Source organism: Heptranchias perlo, chromosome 3 (assembly GCF_035084215.1).
Source record: "Heptranchias perlo isolate sHepPer1 chromosome 3, sHepPer1.hap1, whole genome shotgun sequence".
NCBI classification, from domain to species: Eukaryota; Metazoa; Chordata; class Chondrichthyes; order Hexanchiformes; family Hexanchidae; genus Heptranchias; species Heptranchias perlo.
In genome coordinates, this window is record NC_090327.1 from 35,547,461 (window position 1) to 35,565,496 (window position 18,036).

Consider the following 18,036-nt stretch of genomic DNA (forward strand, 5'->3'; position numbering starts at 1 on the left):
CATCCATCCGAAGGAAAAAAAAAATCCCTCCTACTCCTCACCCCATCGAGCAGCACCTGGAGCGAGGAGTCAGAGAACCTTGGAGCAGCCTTGCCTCTGGCCTGCTCCATGATCCAAAATTGGTTCTTTGCTGCAGGAGGAGCATTGGAGGACTGCCCCTTAAAATAGGGCTCCTCCTGCTGACAGCCTGTGATGCGGGTGCGCAGTGCACCCGCTGCGTGGGTCTGGAACGGGAAACCCGAAAGCACGCCTAAGTATCTTCAATTAGGCTGCGATCGCGTGCAGAGCACCCTGAATTCACTGGGCGCGTGCAGTCGACCCCCCGCTGCCAACCCGCCTCCCTCCTAATATCGGGCCCTTTGTGTCCTCCTCGCAGCTTACTTTCCCACCTAGCTTTGTATCGTTAACAAACCTGGAGAGCTGTCCCACAGACTAGTCAAGCAACAGCCTGACATAGCCATACTCACAGAATCATACCTTTCAGCTAACATCCCAGACTCTTCCATCACCATCCCCGGGTATGTCCTGTCCCACTGGCAGGACAGACCCACCAGAGGTGGCGGTACAGTGATATACAGTCAGGAGGGAGTGGCCCGGGGAGTCCTCAACATTGACTCTGGACCCCATGAAATCTCATGGCATCAGGTCAAACATGGGCAAGGAAACCTCCTGCTGATTACCACCTCCCGTCCTCCCTCAGCTGATGAATCAGTCCTCCTCCATGTTGAGCACCACTTGGAGGAAGCACTGAGGGTAGCAAGGGCACAAAATGTACTCTGGGTAGGGGACTTCAATGTCCATCACCAAGAGTGGCTCGGTAGCACCACTACTGACCGAGCTGGCCGAGTCCTGAAGGACATAACTGCTAGACTGGGCCTGCGGCAGGTGGTGAGCGAACCAACACGAGGGAAAAACTTACTTGACCTCGTCCTCACCAATCTACCTGTCGCAAATGCATCTGTCCATGACAGTATTGGTAGGAGTGACCACCGCACAGTCCTCGTGGAGATGAAGTCCCGTCTTCGCACTGAGGACACCATCCAACGTGTTGTGTGGCACTACCACAGTGCTAAATGGGATAGATTCAGAACAGATCTAGCAGCTGGCGCTGTGGGACATCAGCAGCAGCAGAATTGTATTCCAGCACAATCTGTAACCTCATGGCCCGGCATATTCCTCACTCTACCATTACCAACAAGCCAGGGGATCAACCCTGGTTCAATGAGGAGTGTAGAAGAGCATGCCAGGAGCAACAACAGACGTACCTAAAAATGAGGTGCCAACCTGGTGAAGCTACAACTCAGGACTACATGCATGCTAAACAGCGGAAGCAACATGCTATAGACAGAGCTAAGGGATTCCACAACCAATGGATCAGATCAAAGCTCTGCAGTCCTGCCACATCCAGTCGTGAATGGTGGTGGACAATTAAACAACTAATGGGAGGAGGAGGCTCTGTAAACATCCCCATCCTCAATGATGGCGGAGTCCAGCACGTGAGTGCAAAAGACAAGGCTGAAGCGTTTGCAACCATCTTCAGCCAGAAGTGTCGAGTGGATGATCCATCTCGGCATCCTCCCGATATCCCCACCATCACGGAAGCCAGTCTTCAGCCAATTCGATTCACTCCACGTGACATCAAGAAACGGCTGAGTGCACGGGATACAGCAAAGGCTATGGGCCCCGACAACATCCCGGCTGTAGTGCTGAAGACTTGTGCTCCAGAACTCGCTGCGCTTCTAGCCAAGCTGTTCCAGTATAGCTACAACACTGGCATCTACCCGACAATGTGGAAAATTGCCCAGGTATGTCCTGTCCACAAAAAGCAGGATAAATCCAATCCGGCCAATTACCGCCCCATCAGTCTACTCTCAATCATCAGCAAAGTGATGGAAGGTGTCGTCGACAGTGCTATCAAGCAGCACTTACTCACCAACAACCTGCTCACCGATGCTCAGTTTGGGTTCTGCCAGGACCACTCAGCTCCAGACCTCATTTCAGCCTTGGTCCAAACATGGACAAAATAGCTGAATTCAAGATGTGAGGTGAGATTGACTGCCCTTGACATCAAGGCAGCATTTGACCGAGTGTGGCACCAAGGAGCCCTCGTAAAATCGAAGTCAATGGAAATCAGGGGGAAAACTCTCCAGTGGCTGGAGTCATACCTAGCACAAAGGAAGATGGTAGTGGTTGTTGGAGGCCAATCATCTCAGCCCCAGGACATTGCTGCAGGAGTTCCTCAGGGCAGTGTCCTCGGCCCAACCATCTTCAGCTGCTTCATCAATGACCTTCCCTCCATCATAAGGTCAGAAATGGGGATGTTCGCTGATGACTGCACAGTGTTCAGTTCCATTCGCAACCCCTCAAATAATGAAGCAGTCCGAGCCCGCATGCAGCAAGACCTGGACAACATCCAGGCTTGGGCTGATAGGTGGCAAGTAACATTCGCGCCAGACAAGTGCCTGGCAATGACCATCTCCAACAAGAGAGAGTCTAACCACCTCCCCTTGACATTCAACGGCATTACCATCGCCGAATCCCCCACCATCAACATCCTGGTGGTCACCTTTGACCAGAAACTTAACTGGACCAGCCATATAAATACTGTGGCTACGAGAGCAGCTCAGAGGCTGGGTATTCTGCGGTAAGTGACTCACCTCCTGACTCCCCAAAGCCTTTCCACCATCTACAAGGCACAAGTCAGGAGTGTGTTGGAATACTCTCCACTTGCTTGGATGAGTGCAGCTCCAACAACACTCAAGAAGCTCGACACCATCCAAGATAAAGCAGCCCGCTTGATTGGCACCCCATCCACCACCCTAAACATTCACTCCCTTCACCACCGGCGCACTGTGGCTGCAGTGTGTACCATCCACAGGATGCACTGCAGCAACTCATCAAGGCTTCTTCGACAGCATCTCCCAAACCCACGACCTCTACCACCTAGAAGGACAAGAGCAGCAGGCACATGGGAACAACACCACCTGCACGTTCCCCTCCAAGTCACACACCATCCCGACTTGGAAATATATCGCCGTTCCTTCATTGTCGCTGGGTCAAAATCCTGGAACTCCCTTCCTAACAGCACTGTGGGAGAACCGTCACCACACGGACTGCAGCGGTTCAAGAAGGCGGCTCACCACCACCTTCTCGAGGGCAATTAGGGATGGGCAATAAATGCTGGCCTCGCCAGCGACGCCCACATCCCGTGAACGAATAAAAAAAAAACACTTGGTCCCTTCATCTAAGTCATTAATATAAATTGTAAATAGCTGCGGCCCAAGCACCGATCCTTGCTGCACCCACTAATTACAGCCTACCAACCTGAGATTGACCCATTCGTACCTACTGTCTCCTTTCTTTCCGTTAACCAATCCTCTATCCATGTTAGTTACCCCCAACCCCATGAGCCCTGATCTTGTGTAACAACCTTTTATGTGGCACCTTATCGAACGCCTTTTGAAAATCCAAATATACTGCATCCACTGGTTCCCCTGCTTGTTACATCCTCAAAAAACTCTAATAAATTTGTCAAACGCAATCTCCCTTTTATAAAACCGTGTTGACTCTGCCTAATCATTTTATAATTTTCTAAGTGCCCTGTTACCACATCCTTAATGGATTCCAGCATTTTCCCGACGACTGATGTCAGGCTAACTGGCCTGTAATTCTCTGTTTTCTCTCTCCCTCCTTTCTTAAATAGCGGGGTTACATTTGCTACCTTCCAATCCACTGGGACCGTTCTAGAATCTAGGGAATTTTGGAAGATCACAACCAATTAATCCACTATCTCTGCAGCCACCTTTTTTAGAATCCTAGGATGTAGGCCATCAGGTCCAGGGGATTTATCGGCTTTTAGTCCCATTAGTTTCTCCAGTACTTTTTCTCTACTGATAATTACTTTAAGTTCCTCATTCTCATTAGCCCCTTGGTTCCCCACTATTTTTGGTATGCTTTTTGTGTCTTCTACTGTGAAGACGGATACAAAATATTTGTTTAACTTCTCTGCCATTTTCTGATTTCCCATTATAATTTCTCCTCTCTCAGCCTCTAAGGGACCCACGTTTACTTTTGCTGCTCTCATCCTTTTTACATACTTGCAGCAGCTCTTACAATCCGTTTTTATATTTCTTGCTAGCTTGTTTTCATATTCTATTTTCTCCCTCTTCATCAATTTTTTGGTGATCCTTTGCTGATTTCCAAAACTCTCCCAATCCTCAGGCTTACTACTCTTCTTGGCAACATTATAGGCCTCTCCTTTTAACCTAATACCATCCTTAACTTCTTTAGTTAGCCACAGATGGATCATTTTTCCAGTGGAGATTTTATTTCTCAACGGGATGTATATTCCTTGAGAATACTGAAATATTTCTTTAAATGTTTGCCATTGCTTATCTACCGTCAAACCCTTTAATCAAATTTTCCAATCTACCATCGCCAACTTGCCCCTCATACCTATGTAATTGGCTTTGTCATAGAGTCATAGAGTTATACAGCACGGCTAGAGGCCCTTCGGCCCATCGTGTCCACGCCGGCCATCAAGCCTTGTCTACTCTAATCCCATATTCCAGCATTTGGTCCGTAGCCTTGTATGCTATGGCATTTTTTTTTTTTTTTATTCGTTCACGGGATGTGGGCGTCGCTGGCAAGGCCGGCATTTATTGCCCATCCCTAACGAGATTTTACAACTGAGTGGCTTGCTAGGCCATTTCAGAGGGCAATTAAGAATCAACCACATTGCTGTGGGTCTGGAGTCACATATAGGCCAGACCGGGTAAGGACGGCAGGTTTCCTTCCCTAAAGGACATTAGTGAACCAGATGGGTTTTTACGACAATCCGGTAGTTTCATGGCTATCATTACTGATACTAGTATTTTAATTCCAGATTTTTAAATTTAATTAATTGAATTTTAAATTCGCCAGCCGCCGTGGCGGGATTTGAACTCGTGACTCTGGATTTTAGTCCAGGCCTCTGGATTACTAGCCCAGTAACATAACCACTACACTACCGTACCCTTATTTCAAGTGCTCATCCAAATGCTTCTTGAATGTTGTGAGGGTTCCTGCCTCCACAACCCTTTCAGGCAGTGAGTTCCAGACTCCAACCACCCTCTGGGTGAAAAAGTTCTTTCTCAAATCCCCTCTAAACCTCCCGCCTTTTACCTTGAATCTATGTCCCCTTGTTATAGAACCCTCAACGAAGGGAAAAAGCTCCTTAGTATCCATCCTATCTGTGCCCCTCATAATTTTGTGCACCTCAATCATGTCCCCCCTCAGCCTCCTCTGCTCCAAGGAAAACAAACCCAATCTTCCCAGTCTCTCTTCATAGCTGAAGCGCTCCAGCCCTGGTAACATCCTGGTGAATCTCCTCTGCACCCTCTCCAAAGCAATCACATCCTTCCTGTAGTGTGGCGACCAGAACTGCACACAGTACTCCAGCTGTGGCCTAACCAGTGTTTTATACAGCTCCATCATAACCTCCTTGCTCTTATATTCTATGCCTCGGCTAATAAAGGCAAGTATCCCATATGCCTTTGAGTTTAAGACTCTAGTTTCTGACTTGAGTACGTCACTCTCAAACTCAGGTTTTTGAAGTCTCTCTCCCAATTCTATTGCCATCTTGTATTTGCGTAAAAAAACATATCCGTCACCACCGGCAATTTACTGGCGTTATAAAAGGAATCAAGAGCTTTGCATCCAATACATTATCTCCATTTGTGGACAACCCACATGTGCCATTTGTTAGAGGGGTAAACTCTTTCTGACACAAGTTACACTTACCATGATCCTTTGGGACCCATGTAAACAAAACGATAATCATCCAATTCAGTAGCGTCCCAGTATTCATTCAGCCAGTCAGACTGGAAGAAGAGAGGAGTACTGTACACACCATGATCAGGGAAAATCCTAAAACCCAAAATACCAAGATTTATTCAGGAATGTTACAATAACGCAAGAAATATCCATCAAATCCGCTCCTTCCACGGATTATGTAATCTGCCCTATCTACTCTAGGCTTGTGAACTTTGTGCTTGTGCCCTCTAGTCCTATAGTCATTGCCCAAGTTCATTGTCCTAGGTATAATAGTTACAAGCACTTTCTCCTTCGAAACCGAGGTCCCCTCTGCCTTCTCAGGTGGATGTAAAAGATGTCGTGGCACAATTTGAAGAATTGGAATTCTCCCATTTTCCTGGCCAACATTTTATCCCTCAACCAACATCACGAAAAAATAGATTATCTGGTCATTTATGCTGTTGTGGGAGCTTGCTGTGCGCAAATTGGCTGCCGCATTTCCTACATTACAACAGTGACTACACCTCAAAAGGTACTTCTTTGGATATAAAACGCTTTGAGATGTCCTGAGGTCATGAAAGTCGCTATATAAATGCAAGTCTTTTTTTCCCTTTATGTATTAGACGTGTTTGAATTGTACTGTAATAATTGAATGTACATCTATATTCACCCCATTGATTTAGGGTGGATTTGATCAGTCCGAGAAGTGAAATGATGGATTACTAACCCACTGTACCTCAGTTCTTTTGTGCATTGTATACCTTTGTGTTTTGGGTAAATTTGTGCTTAGCAAGGCAAGGGATGTCAGTGCTGGAGAATGGAACATATCTCCATTTCTTTTCACCCCAGCAGCATCAAGCATGCCTGGGGGTCAGGGCGTGAACAGGTTAGATACAGGGAAAACATTCCTCTATACTGCACGATTAAGCAGAGGTCAGGTACAGCACTGATTAGATGCAAAGACCCCTCTACTTTGCCTCTACCCGTTATTGCACCAGTGTAGCTTTTCAATTTCCCACACCAATCATCCTCATGACCTCCCTAAATAAGACTGCCAGTTCAGTGCCAAACAAGAACTTGCATTTATATAAGTGTCTTATCACATCTCTCAGAAACTTCCCAAAGTGTTTCACATACAATTAATTACTCAAGTGCAGTTACTGTTGCAAACAAGGGGTAGTTTTAAGCTGTGGAGCCTCAACCATGAGGAGGAGGTTGAGATGACCCAGTCATTTCATTTGGGACCCTCCAGCCAGTGGATAGGGGGACTTTCATCCTATCGATCTGAGCTGCATCAACGAACCATAGGTTACTGTAGGCCTCAAAAAAAGTAACTTGTTTGTTTGAAACAGGAAACAATGCTTTGCACTAACCTGCGCATGTGCCAGTCTTTCATATACAAGCAGCCCTGCGGAGATGAATAGCCGCTCTCCCTGTGCTCTTTCCAGTAACTGATGTAGTCCCTTAAAGGGATGTTGTGCTTTGGATTTGCGTTGTATTCCTTCACATCACAGTTGGCCACAGGGACAATGGAATCTCCTGCAAAACAAAAGTGAACGGTACAAATAGTGCAATAAGGCAGAGTTACAAGGAATGCACAAGGACAAAGAATGTAACTTAAGGAGTAAGTGTAAAATAACAGTTTAAAGTTTGGACCTATGCGGGAGATGCGACTGGAATTGTCAATGACCAGACCTCTGCAGCGCACCCCTTCCTGAGTAACTTAATGTCCATCTTACACAGCTGCACAATTTAGAAGCAGTGGAATGGTCCTGAGAGAAACTAATTTCACTGTGAAATAGTCCCATTATCTAAGACAGCTGTTAATCACCCCAGGTAGCAAGATGCTGAGAATGGCGCAGTGTCCTTCTGTAGCACAGATGCGAGGTAACTCTCAGCACTTGCAGTTATTGTGCATGAAAACTCTGAAAACAGATTTCTTGCTTGCCTGACCTCCGAGGCAGGGAATGGCATGATAGTGGGGAATCGGAACAGCATGCTACCACAGTGAAAGGCCAGTAACAGTGCTGGTAGTCCGGTCGGAGTTTTAAAGGAAGAAAGCATTTATTTATATAGCGCCTTTCATGATCTCAAGACATCCCAAAACGCTTTACAGCCAATTAAGTACTTTTGACGTGTAGTCGCTGTTGTAATGCGTAAGATCTCCCACACGCTGAGTTCCTCATCTGGGCCTTATGCTATCAAGGCGAGAGGTACAAGAGCCCAGTTACTCACCCTTGACACAAAATAAATACTAAGCGGATTTAGTGACTCTGTGACTTTTATTCACATTATAGCAGCTGGCTTTCAAAGTGGCAGTTGTAGAACCGAGGCTGCTAGTCACCTGAGGACTTCCAGCTACGGAAATAGTGTATGGCACTGAGGAGAGATTAAAATACATTGAAAAGGATTCACCCTCTTTTTATGTCACTCCAACTTTCCCTTCTGACTTTCTTTGACGACATCCAAGTGTCAGCTATGGCTCAGATGGTAGCACTCTCGCCACTAAGTCAGAAGGCTGTGGATTCAAGTCCCACTCCAGAGACTAGAGCACAAAATCTAGGCTGACACTCCGATGCAGTACTGAAGGAGTGCTGCACAGTCGGAGGTGCTGATTTTCGTAAGTGATGTTAAACAGAGTCCTCTCAGGTGGATGTAAAACATCCTATTTCAAAGAAGAGCAGGCGTTCTCCCTAGTGCCCTGGCGAATATTTATCCCTCAACTGACATCACTAAAACAGATTATCTGATCATTATCTCATTGTTGTTTGTGGGATCTTGTGCGCAAATTGACTGCAGCGTTTCCTACATTACAACACTTCAAAAGTGCTTCATTGGCTGTAATTTGCTTTGGGAGGTCCTGAGGTTAGAAAAGGCACCTTCTAAATGCAACTTTTTACTTTCTTTTCCTCCCCAAAATGGTGCTAACTCATGCTGGAGCAATGTTCCATGGGCAGCATGGGCAACCCAGGTCAATTTCTCCACCACAGTGAGTGTTGGTCAGGCTATTCAAGCATGACAGATATCACAAGCTAAGCCCCCAAACCCCTCCTCACCCACCACCCACACATTTGCAGTCTCCAGAGTGAGAACTTTGGCCGACGTTTTGATAGCCCAGGGTGGCTGTCTCCCCATTTCAGCAAACACACGGCCAAGATAAAATGACACTAACCAAAATTCTTCAGCAAGTGTTCAAAGTCAGGCCTCCCATCCCCTTTCGCCCACTGCTGCCTGCTTCTCCAGCCTTCTGTGAACTCGGGCGATAGAATGCATGGGTAATTAGGAAGCAGAAAATCCCTGAAAAACTCAGAGTAACTCAGATCAGTATTCCGGAGGTAATCGAGCTTCCGACCTTTGTGAAACTGTTCACAGGAAGGCCTGTCACTCTGAAAAAATGCGAGTGCCGTTTTCAAAGTCCCCTCATCCATCGTTAACAATCAGGAATTCCTCTGAACGCCCTCATATTAAATGATCAGAATCCTATTGTGTCTTTTCTTCCTCCAGCCCACCCCAACTTCCCTCCCTGCTCTCCCAAAGATGCTGACCCTGATCCGAGGGAAATCGTACAAAATGCACGGGAATTAACCTCTACAGTTTAAAATAAAACCGCATTTTTCATCAAGATTCTTTCTTGGGGTATGAATTAATTCCTGTTTTTTTTCCCTCCCCTCCCCTCCCAGATCCTAACAGCATCCAAAACACTATTGCCCTCTGCTGATCAGACTCATAAACAGGTCAGAGAAAACTCGGACAATTTTAAAAATCAGAACCTCAGCTAAAGTTTAGGCCACAAATAGTGATTAAGAATCAGTAAAGGTCTGTAATATGTAAGAGGAGTAAATAGCTCAGTTCAGAAGCATTACAACTCCTTCATTCCCGGAGCTGGACGCTCCCCACCCCCACTACAGACCGCAGGCTTTCAAGGCCCAAACTTGGCAACCCCGAGCCGCGGCTTCATTCCCCGCCGCTCGCCGCTACCCTGTGAACCTTAGCCACAGAAAAGCTTCTGTCGGTCAGGGTGACTCCGCTGCTTAGTTCTCACTGATCTGTGTGTGTTTGTATCCCCGGCGGATACATTAGAGGAAAGGAACCAACGGCCGGCCCATCACAACGGAGCACTGGGAACCTGCTGCGCAAGCGCAGACTGGGAGATCGCGACAAGGGCGGGGAGATGGGCGGGGCCTGGGTCAGGGACAGGGCGGGGCGGGGACAGGGAGGGCGGGGCCTGGGTCAGGGACAGGGCGGGGCGGGGACAGGGAGGGCGGGGCCTGGGTCAGGGACAGGGCGGGGCCTGGGTCAGGGACAGGGCGGGGCGGGGACAGGGAGGGCGGGGCCTGGGTCAGGGACAGGGCGGGGCGGGGACAGGGAGGGCGGGGCCTGGGTCAGGGACAGGGCGGGGCGGGGACAGGGAGGGCGGGGCCTGGGTCAGGGACAGGGCGGGGCGGGGACAGGGAGGGCGGGGCCTAGGTCAGGGACAGGGAGGGGCGGGGACAGGGAGGGCGGGGCCTGGGTCAGGGACAGGGAGGGCGGGGCCTGAGTCAGGGACAGGGAGGGGCGGGATCTGAGACTGACCGGAGCCGAGACAGGAGCAGAGCCTGATACAGGCAGGAGCCGATTGGCGAGGTTTGTGAGACTGACAGAAACTGTGAGATGGCGGAGCCTGTGAGAGATTGACGGGAAACGGGAGGGGTCGGGGTTTGTGAAACTGACAGTTGTCGGGAGGGGGCGGGGTTTGTGAGACTGACAGTTGTCGAGAGGGGGCGGGGTTTGTGAGACTGACAGTTGTCGAGAGGGGGCGGGGTTTGTGAGACTGACAGTGGCGGGGAGGGGGCGGGGTTTGTGAGGATGACTGTGGCGGAGAGGGGGCGGGGTTTGTGAGACTGACTTGTCGAGAGGGGGCGGGGTTTGTGAGACTGACAGTTGTCGAGAGGGGGCGGGGTTTGTGAGACTGACAGTTGTCGAGAGGGGGCGGGGTTTGTGAGACTGACAGTGGCGGGGAGGGGGCGGGGTTTGTGAGAGGATGACAGTGGCGGAGAGGGGGCGGGGTTTGTGAGAGGATGACAGTGGCGGAGAGGGGGCGGGGTTTGTGAGAGGATGACAGTGGCGGAGAGGGGGCGGGGTTTGTGAGAGGATGACAGTGGCGGTGAGGGGGCGGGGTTTGTGAGAGGATGACAGTGGCGGAGAGGGGGCGGGGTTTGTGAGAGGATGACAGTGGCGGAGAGGGGCCGAAGGACCGCCCGCAGGGGGCAGGGCCAGGGTCAGGGTCAGGCGGAGCCAGGTTGAAAGACAAACACTGGGCCGAGAGGGAGCGCGAGACGGAAATTGTTCGCCTGCAGCTCTGGAGATATAGAAAGGGCCTGAGAGGGGGATACGGAGGCAGCGGGGCGAGTACTGCAGGCCGGGGCTAAGGCCCGCAGTGACAGGGACAGAGAAGAAGGGAAACCCTGGAGAGCCAGGGAGAGTACTAGTTCTTGCTGGGGGAGGGAATCTCCTCCGAGAAATCCTGCAGGAGAGAGGAGAATATCCTGGATGAATCTTTCAGAAGAGCGGAGAGCATTCTGAGATAAATCTTGCGGGAGGGAGAACATCCCGGGGTAAATCTTGCAGGAGAGAGGAGAACATCCCGGGGTAAATCTTGCAGGAGAGAGGAGAACATCCCGGGATAAATCTTGCGGGAGATAGGAAAATATCCCGAGATAAATCTTGCAGGAGAGAGGAGAATACCCTGAGATAAATCCTGTGGTGAGAGGGGGAAATATCCTGGATAGAAGAAGGTTGCAGACGTAGAAGCTGAAGAGAACAAAATGGAATAGACTGACGGGCAAATAGAAATAGGGAGAAGTACTAGGGACCAGTATACAGGGAAAGAAAAGCAGGAAAATTGGGCCAGGAACTAGAGCAAATAAAAGGAGCAACGTAGAGCAACCACAACTAGAAATACAGGATAGCATAAGCAAAGACAAAAACAGGGAGACTACGAAACAGGGAATATACAGAAGAGAGCAAAGGGAGTAAGGGATGCATAATGTGCAAGGAAGTACAGATAGGAGATTGAGTTGCAAATACAACACAATTTAGGCAAAGGAAGTACAGAGGCACATAAAGGTAAGGAGCCTGATGTGAAAATAAGTGCAGAATTACAGATTAACAGGAGTTCCAGAGACTAAAGGAAAGCAATAGGCAATTGGATATCAGCAATGGATGCATAGAAATAGGCACTGCAAGAAATAGATTGTCAGCCTGATAACTCATTGCTAAATAGGTAAACATACACAAATGAGAGGATGAACACACCAGTATAATTACCAGGAACCTGAAGACATAAGATAGAAATGTGAGGAACTGAATTTAGATTCTTAGCAAACTAACATAATCTGCACTACTACACAGGGAAAGGGAGGGGAGACAAGTACACAGGTAAGTATTGGGTTAAATCTTTGCTAACTGATTTCTGGTATTTGACTGTAGGCATTGAAAGATCCTGACTTTTGGGAGTGGGGTGGGGGGGGGAATAGAGAGAGAAAGTTGTAATGGAACTAAGTGAAATGTTACTGCTGAGGAGGATTGTCAAGTCAGACAAGTGTTTGCGTAGATCTCACTTATTGATGGTTATGCATTTCATGTCTGATGTACGTACAAAAATTGCAAGTAAATGTAAAATTACCTAATCATATAAAAAGGATATTGTTGCCCTTCAGGGAAAGAGGTGAGCAGTAGAAATGATTGCAAGGATTAGGAAATTTAAGATATGGGGAAAGGTTGAGGTAATTGGGATCATACTCTGGAAAAGGGACTTTGAGATGACCTAATTGAAGTTTTCAAGCTATGAAGGGAGTTGACTGGGGAGACTTGTTCAACATGGCGAAGGGTTCAAATACTAGAGACCCAAGATAAATGAGGAGGTTATGAGTAAGAAGGGAGATCAATGGATATTTAGACACCATAAGAATCAAGGAATATGGGGATAGGGCGGGAAAGTGGAGTTGAGGTAGAAGATCAGCCATGATCTTATTGAATGGCGGAACAGGCTCGAGGGGCCGTATGGCCTACTCCTGCTCCTATTTCTTATGTTCTTAAGGGAGGTCAAGTGGAACTTTTTCACCCAAAGAGTAACAAAGTTGTGGAATAAATTACAACAACCACAACTTCCATTTATACAGTACCTTTAACATTAAAAAAAGTCCCAATGTGCCTCACAGAAGTGTAATCAGACAAAAATTGACACCGAGCCAAAGAAGGAGATATTAGCAAGGGCGATTAAAAGCTTGATCAGAGGTATGTTTTAAGCAGGATTTTAAGAGATGAGAGAGGTTTAATGAGGAAATTCCAGAGCTTAGAGCCTAGGCAGCTGAAGGCACAGCCACAGATGGTGGGGCGAAGGGAGTGGGAGATGCACAAGAGGCCAGAGCTGGATGCAGACCGTGTTCTTGGAGGGCTATAGGGCTGGAGGAGGTTACAGAGATAGAGAGCATTAAGGGATTTAAAGACGGATTACTAGGAAAGGCCATTGAAGTGGACAGTATAAATGGGTGTGAGATGATTTTGATTTGTATCCGTAGGGAGGGATATGGTACGAGGGTGAGGTAGATCTGTCAAAATGGAGCAAAGTTGTTGTGTTTGATCTTTTGCTGTTTTTGAAAATTTTTAATACGTAATTGTTGTTTTTCGGTATCTTGTGACTTCCACCAGAAAGAGGCAGCTCAGGTTGGTATATGGGGCAGATTTGTCTTGTGGGTCACTTTGAGCTGGCAAACTTCCTGATGCTCATGTAATTGAATTTCTGCATTGCTTACATCTCTAGTAGACTGCTCTCTCACTTCAGAAAGATTCCTCAGACACCAAAAATTCTGATCAAAATATCTAATATTTAAGAAAGCTGGAACTTTTATAATCTTTTATCACGTCCTTGTAAAAGAGTCCTGACATTAAGGCTTCACCTTTTTTAAGCTGATCTGTGATTTCTTCTGCTGAGCACTAACTCCATTTTTTTTTTTCTCCCATCCATCCCTAGATTTCCTCGTATTTATTGATACACAGCCCTCCTGGGAGGGGCGGGCGCTGCTGTGATGAATAAAGACTTGTGTATCCATTCCTGGCCTGGTTCTTACTATCTACACAGTGAGAAACGATGGGTTTACGGCAAGCTTTCGCTCACACCGTGCCAGTTGGCATTCATATCCGACAAAGACGGGCTCAGGCTGGCCAGTTTCAAGCTCTCCGCCATCACCGGCATCAAGAAGGAAGCGTCTAGCTTCATATTCAGCTCGCTTACCGTGCTGGTGGGGGGCAGCGAGAAGCATTGGTTCAGTTCGCTGCAGCCCAACCGGACAGTGGTGTTCAACGTCATCGAGCACTTCTGGCGGGCGCAGCTGCTCTCTTCCGATGGAGTGGAGGCAGAGCCTGGCTCCAGGTGCACGTCGAAGGGCAGGGAGCTGATTGGCCTGGCCTCCAGCTCTCACCAACGATTGGAAGACACAGCCAAAGTACTGCATCATCAGGGAGAGCAGTTTGACCGGATCATGAAAGGGCTGGACAAGATCGAGTCTGACATGGACGTGGCAAATAGGTATTGGGGTCGAGCGGTGTTTTCATAAGAAAATGTGCAAGGTTAAAAAAAAATCTGGGGGGGAGCTAAGGAGGCAGTACATTATCCAGTGGGTATGTATGATGTACACTGAGTTAAAGAGAAGACTTCAGTCCCACGTGGTACTGCATCGGGTGCACGTCTCTGTGTCAGCTCCTACAAACTGTATAACTCACAATGGGATGAAAGGAAGCAATTCACCACCCCCCCCACCCCCCGGATCTCTTTCCAACCCCACTTCCTTATGCCCCAGAATAAAATCTCCCCCAAGTCACTTACAACTGCACTTTCAACTGCCAACTATCTAGCCTTTGACCCTCCATTTGTCACGATACTTCTGCTCAACCATTCCTTCACCTCCACCTTTGATGCCCTTTGTCCCCAGTAAAATCATTACTCTTTCCCACCCTGGTCATCCCCCAGATATGGCCCTCATTTAACTCCCTCAAGTTCAAGGGGCACATACTTGAGGATATCTGCTGCATAACCGGTTGAGCCATTCATTGCCAGATCTGACTGGACCACATCAAGCACTATCAGGCCTTTCCCACCTTTGCTAAAACTGTTCGCTATTCCAGGATCATCCTGGAAAGCAAAGCTACCCAGCCCTGCTTCTTTTCTCATATGAACAATGATGGACAGGAAAAGACCTATTGGTTCATCCAGCCTGTCCCACAAAATTGTGACGTTTTGTGTATCACAATACATATACTCCCCACGCTTGCCATGTAATCTCCTGAGAGTGGCAAAAAACAGATAAAAACCCAGGCCCCTAAAAAATTAGGGAAAAAACTGGAAAATTCCTTCTCTGATCCCCTGAGGCAATCAAAACTAGTCCAGGAGATCACCTTGGAGCTGGTGTTTCAGAATGGAGCTGGCTGTGTCAGGTGTAAAGATTCATATTTGCATCCCAGTGCTAGATAAGACCAGTTGGTAACAGCCTAAGGGATTGACTGGATACTTTCACTGGTTGACTGATGGTTGCAGCCAAAAACAATTTGCTCTGCCAATGAACGTGAATTTTTATGTTTTCGTTTGCGACTGAACCTTTGGGACAGTGGGGTTCTGGATCAGTAACCTCTGCACTACCAGAACTGGGTGTGGCTGTACTGGAAACTCCCCAGTGATGGGAGATCACCAGGGATCCTGCAATAGCAGCTGTGTCAGTTCAAAACAGCCCTGTATTTGTGCTTTATCATATACTTTTATCTAATATAGAACCTAGAAGTGAATGGAAATGAAGATTGTGCTTTTAATTGTAATGGTTTGACTTCTTCCATTATGCTTCATTTCATTTTAATATTTCATTTTAATATTTCATGCTTTGGGAGGGAGTGGAGGGGACAGGACGCATGGGAGAGCAGGTGAGCTATGGAGTGAAGAGCAATCTACCAGTGTGATGTCTTTTTCCAGAATTAATTTTCTGGATATTTTTGAGATGAGGGCGATTCTGGCAAGGCCACATTTAATGCCTGGTCCACAGCTGTCCTGAGAAGGTGATGTGGGCCTTCTCCTTAAACCGCTGCAGGCCTTATGCCGATGGGCTCCCATGATGGTGTCAGCGCAGGGTAGCAACGATGAAGGAACGGCGATATATGTCCATGTCCATGTTCATGGTGTTTGACATAAAGGTGATGGCATTCCCATGACATGACTGTATCTTGGGGCCTCAATTATTCACAATATTTATTAACGACTTAGATGAAGGCATTGAAAGTCTCATATCTAAGTTTGCCGATGACACAAAGATTGGTGGCATTGTAAGCAGTGTAGATGAAAACATAAAATTACAAAGCGATATTGATTAGGTGAATGGGCAAAACTGTGGCAAATGGAATTCAATGTAGACAAATGTGAGATCATCCACTTTGGATCAAAATAGGATAGAACAGGGTACTTTCTAAATTGTAAAAAGTTAAAAACAGTGGCTGTCCAAAGGGACCTAGGGGTACAGGTACATAGATCATTGAAGTGTCATGAACAGGTGCAGAAAATAATCAATAAGGCTAATGGAATGCTGGCCTTTATATCTAGAGGACTAGAGTACAAGGGGGCAGAAGTTATGCTGCAGCTATACAAAACCCTGGTTAGACCGCACCTGGAGTACTGTGAGCAGTTCTGGGCACCGCACCTTCGGAAGGACATAATGGCCTTGGAGGGAGTGCAGCGTAGGTTTACTAGAATGATACCCGGACTTCAAGGGTTAAGTTACGAGGAGAGATTACACAAATTGGGGTTGTATTCTCTAGAGTTTCGAAGGTTAAGGGGTGATCTGATCGAAGTTTATAAGATATTAAGGGGAACAGATAGGGTGGATAGAGAGAAACTATTTCCGCTGGTTGGGGATTCTAGGAGTAGGGGGCACAGTCTAAAAATTAGAGCCAGACCTTTCAGGAGTGAGATTAGAAAACATTTCTACACACAAAGGGTGGTAGAAGTTTGGGACTTTCTTCCGCAAATGGCAATTGATACTAGCTCAATTGCTAAATTTAAATCTGAGATAGATAGCTTTTTGGCAACCAAAGATATTAAGGGATATGGGCCAAAGGCAGGTATATGGAGTTAGATCACAGATCAGCCATGATCTTATCAAATGGCAGAGCAGGCACGAGGGGCTGAATGGCCTACTCCTATTCCTATGTTCCTATTGATGTTCTTGCCAACGATGGTAGAGATGACAGAGGTTGGGAGGTTTTGTCAAAGTAAGCTTGCACAATAGATCGTGCATACTGCAGGAACAGTGCACCAGTGTGGTGGGTTGCATATTGAGTCTAGTAGCTGCTGATCAAGCAGACTGCGTTGTCCTGGATAGTATCGAGCTTCTTGATTGTGTTTTGGAACTGCATCCATCCAGGGGTGTGGTGAGTATTCTACCACGCTCCTGACATGAGTACCCAGCCTCTGCGATGCACTTGTAGCTGCAGTGTTGATATGGCTGACCCAGTTCAGCTGGGGGTCAGTGCTGACTCTCCCAGGTTGTTGATGGTGAGGGACTCAGCGATGCCGTTGAAGGTCGGGGAGGTGATTGGACCTTTTGTTGTTGGAGATAGTCATTTGCTGACGTGATTGTAACCTGCTACTTGTCGGCCTTGAATGTTGTCCAGGTCTTGCCGGAGGCTGGCATGGGCTGCTTCATTATTGAAGGAGTTGTGAATGGAGAATGGACAACTGATTATCATGTGTAGATAAATGTGTAAAATGTTTGGTCCATTGGGATTTATATAATGGAAGGGAATGAGAAGGTGTTTGTTTGTGCTTCAGTCAGAGTGCTGTGTTCATCTGGATTTGATCACTTGTTCGCTTTTATCTTTGGAGATAAATATTCCACTTTAGTGATCTTTGAACCCTGAAGGCAAAGGTTTTGTTCCTCTACCCTGACTAAAATATGTTTTTTTTTGTGTAGCTAATGCTGTGCCAATTAGAGGAAAGGTGGGAGGAAAGTAGTTGCAGTACAAACTTTTACCCTGTCTGGTGGACATTTGGGGGCACATAGGCTCTCTGTGTAACCGAAAGCTTACATGTCTGTAGCACTCCTCATGGTACAGAAATATGTATTGGCACATCACAGGGCAAAAGGAAAAAATGGACACCGAGCAGGTGGGAAAAGGTGAGGGGAATAGAAAGTGCAGTCAATGAGAAGGGTCATTAGGAGGTTTTTT

At 47.3% G+C, this 18,036-nt stretch overlaps 2 protein-coding genes across 3 annotated transcripts in view; one reads left to right on the top strand and one right to left on the bottom strand.

Annotated features, from left to right (window-relative positions):
• Positions 1-9,920, bottom strand: part of jmjd4 (jumonji domain containing 4) — a 28,906-nt gene extending 18,986 nt beyond the window's left edge. The window contains exons 1-3 of the mRNA XM_067978790.1: positions 8,966-9,920; positions 7,167-7,332; positions 5,782-5,907 (exon numbers count right to left, since the gene is read on the bottom strand). Of these exons, the coding sequence (XP_067834891.1) occupies positions 5,782-5,907; positions 7,167-7,332; positions 8,966-9,221 (548 nt within the window). The 5' untranslated portion in view covers positions 9,222-9,920. The remainder of the gene's footprint in view (positions 1-5,781; positions 5,908-7,166; positions 7,333-8,965) is intronic.
• A 1,107-nt stretch (positions 9,921-11,027) lies between these two features.
• The window catches only part of snap47 (synaptosome associated protein 47), a 34,036-nt gene continuing 27,027 nt past the window's right edge, over positions 11,028-18,036 (top strand). Inside the window, exons 1-2 of one of the 2 annotated variants that reach the window (XM_067978810.1) lie at positions 11,028-12,210; positions 13,805-14,359. In XM_067978810.1, the coding sequence (XP_067834911.1) occupies positions 13,860-14,359 (500 nt within the window). In that variant the 5' untranslated portion in view covers positions 11,028-12,210; positions 13,805-13,859. The remainder of the gene's footprint in view (positions 12,211-13,804; positions 14,360-18,036) is intronic. The other variant, XM_067978803.1, reaches the window with a different exon arrangement.